This window comes from Penaeus chinensis, chromosome 10 (assembly GCF_019202785.1).
Source record: "Penaeus chinensis breed Huanghai No. 1 chromosome 10, ASM1920278v2, whole genome shotgun sequence".
NCBI classification, from domain to species: domain Eukaryota; kingdom Metazoa; phylum Arthropoda; class Malacostraca; order Decapoda; family Penaeidae; genus Penaeus; species Penaeus chinensis.
Window position 1 is genome coordinate 23,804,157 of NC_061828.1, and position 2,500 is coordinate 23,806,656.

The 2,500-nt window shown below is 33.5% G+C and overlaps 2 protein-coding genes across 3 annotated transcripts in view; one reads left to right on the forward strand and one right to left on the reverse strand.

Moving 5' to 3' along the window:
• The window catches only part of LOC125029743 (beta-alanine-activating enzyme-like), a 10,317-nt gene extending 9,155 nt beyond the window's left edge, over positions 1 to 1,162 (forward strand). For both annotated transcript variants that reach the window (XM_047619857.1, XM_047619858.1), the window contains one exon: positions 1 to 1,162. This exon is cut by the window's left edge and continues 2,040 nt beyond it. In XM_047619857.1, the coding sequence (XP_047475813.1) occupies positions 1 to 1,106 (1,106 nt within the window). In that variant the 3' untranslated portion in view covers positions 1,107 to 1,162.
• Positions 1,163 to 1,203: 41 nt separating this feature from the next.
• Positions 1,204 to 2,500, reverse strand: part of LOC125029744 (NADH dehydrogenase [ubiquinone] 1 alpha subcomplex subunit 7-like) — a 10,472-nt gene continuing 9,175 nt past the window's right edge. Inside the window, exons 2-3 of the mRNA XM_047619859.1 lie at positions 1,609 to 1,811; positions 1,204 to 1,370 (exon numbers count right to left, since the gene is read on the reverse strand). Coding sequence (XP_047475815.1) covers positions 1,289 to 1,370; positions 1,609 to 1,811 — 285 coding nt within the window. The 3' untranslated portion in view covers positions 1,204 to 1,288. The remainder of the gene's footprint in view (positions 1,371 to 1,608; positions 1,812 to 2,500) is intronic.

Sequence of the window (2,500 nt, forward strand, 5' to 3'; positions counted from 1 at the left end):
GAAATTTTGAAGTAGATCTTTTATTACCACAACATGCAGAATTATCATGGAAATATAATCTTGGAAAGTGTATAGATTCATCACCAATAATTGTTGAATATAATAATGATAAGATGTATCTGTTTGTTGGGTCACACTCACATAAATTTATTTGTGCTGATGCTTTAACTGGTGGTGAGTATTGGTCAGTTACCCTTGCTGATCGCATTGAATCATCACCCAGTGTGTCACAAGATGGTAGATTTGTTTATGTTGGATGTTACAGTGGAGATCTTTTTTGTATTAGTATTGATGATGGGCATATTTTTTGGAAGTATAAAACTGGTGATGTAATTAAAAGTTCCCCAGTAGTAGATTATAGTACAGGTAATGTGATTTTTGGTTCTCATGATAAAAACCTTTATTGCCTGAATAAAAAAGGAAAATTAGTTTGGAAAAATGAAATTTCCGAGGGGAGTATTTTTTCTTCTCCATGTGTTTGTGATAACTTAGTATGTGTAGGAACTCTTGATGGTGTTATTGCTGGAGTTGATATAAACTCTGGAGTTAACTTATGGAGGGATCATGTTGGTAAGCCAGTGTTTAGTTCACCAGCAAAATATTCTGAAGGTATTGTGTTTGGGAATGTTATTGGTGATATATTTGGGTATTCATTTACAGGGTGTAGGCTATGGAAATATGAGGTAGGAAGTAACATTTTCTCTTCACCTTTTGTATTAAAGTTACTGAGTGGAGAGGAAGTAATAGCCATTGGTTGTCATAATAATAATGTATATTTTCTTAACAGTAAAGGAGAAAAGAAGTTGGTATATTGTTGTAAGTCACCAGTATATGCAACTCCATTTCTGTATATTGCCAATAATAATTATGTAATATCTGTTATATGTGAAACTTCTGGCCTTGTAAATATAGTCAGTTTGAATGCTGAAAATTCAACTTGTAAGCCAGTGCTGCATTCAATTGGCAAAACTTCTCTCACTCCATCAACTGTAACTGAAGTAAAAATACCGGGAGAACTGTTTGCATCACCTGTAGTACACAGAAATAAGGTATATATTTGTAGTAGAGATAATTTTATTTATAGCTTTGATTTGAAGCCTACTTAATAGAATGCATTTTTCTCTATGTTTGTAATAAAAAATAAAATGATGAATTGTTGCAACTTGTGTTTGAATAAGAGGTAGTCTAATTAGACAATGCAAATCCTAGAAACCTATTTATTCATAATTTACAATGATATATCTGTACATCAATATCCATGGTATGGCATGATCGAAAAAATGCTATTTTAGTTATAGCCACTATCGTAGTTGTAGTTATTGCCTGGGGTTTTTGGCGTCTTTACAGCTAGAGCAACTGCAGCTTCACTTCTGTAAGGGATAGGAGAGTAGACCAGTAATAAAAAAATATTGATAATTTCTTGCAAATGAATACAATATTGGATCAGAGAATTAGTTTTTCAAACAAATTCAATATTTACTTTTATAGTTATTTTTCTAATCTTCCAAAACAAGTTAATAAAAATAAATAAAGAAAGGAGAAAAAAGTTCACTAAATAACTCAATCTTATTTCCACCAGTCAATATTCACTGAAAAACAGATACTTACTCTTCACCAGCAGAAATAAGGCGAGTTGGAGCAGCTGAGGAATTCACTGCCACAGTCTGGGCTGGGATAACATCACGCCGACCATCTCGTGTATAGTAGTAATTGGCAGACAACTTGTGACTGACACCAGGTGGCAGATTGGGTGGAGGCTGACTTCGGCAAACCATGCCATCTGGGTGACGCAGGGCACTTGTATGCTCACGCTGCCAAAGTTTAAGAAATACCTTAAATACTTTTATCATAAAATGGTAAATAATGCTCAATTAAGAGCTACAATATATATTTTTTTATAGATATTTTTCTTTTTACTTACAGCTGTTCAAAGTTTTAGTGATATTCAAATGCCCTCTTGGATAAAAGATACTATGCAATAATTAAGTAAATTGGGTAATGCACACTAGTACCAAAAGTTAGGGAAAGGTGTGAAACAGACCAAAGTGCCTTAATGATCTGACTAATTGTTTGGAAGAGACTTGTGAAAAATAATGGGTCAAAGGCCCATGGTAAGCACCTATGCCTAGATATTGAGGATAGAGTAATGGAGTTAAGAGTATTAATAGGAAAAGTGAAAAGATAGCTGATTATACACAAAAGGCATATACAGAGGCATTCTGGCATGCCTTTATATATGCCTTGTGAAAATTGCAAAATACAAAATGCATCAGTCAGTAGGCATACCAAATGACTTAATGTGTTGCCACACATGTAAATACATGTGTATGTAAAAGTATACACATGAGTACACATATACTGTTCTGGCTCATAAAATATGTATACATACCTATTTACCTATACAGTTTCAACAAAATACTCCAAATAATTCAGTTAGATGACCAGATGTTGCATACCCCCTAAAGCCATCTTTGTGCAAATAACACTAATGAGACAAAAC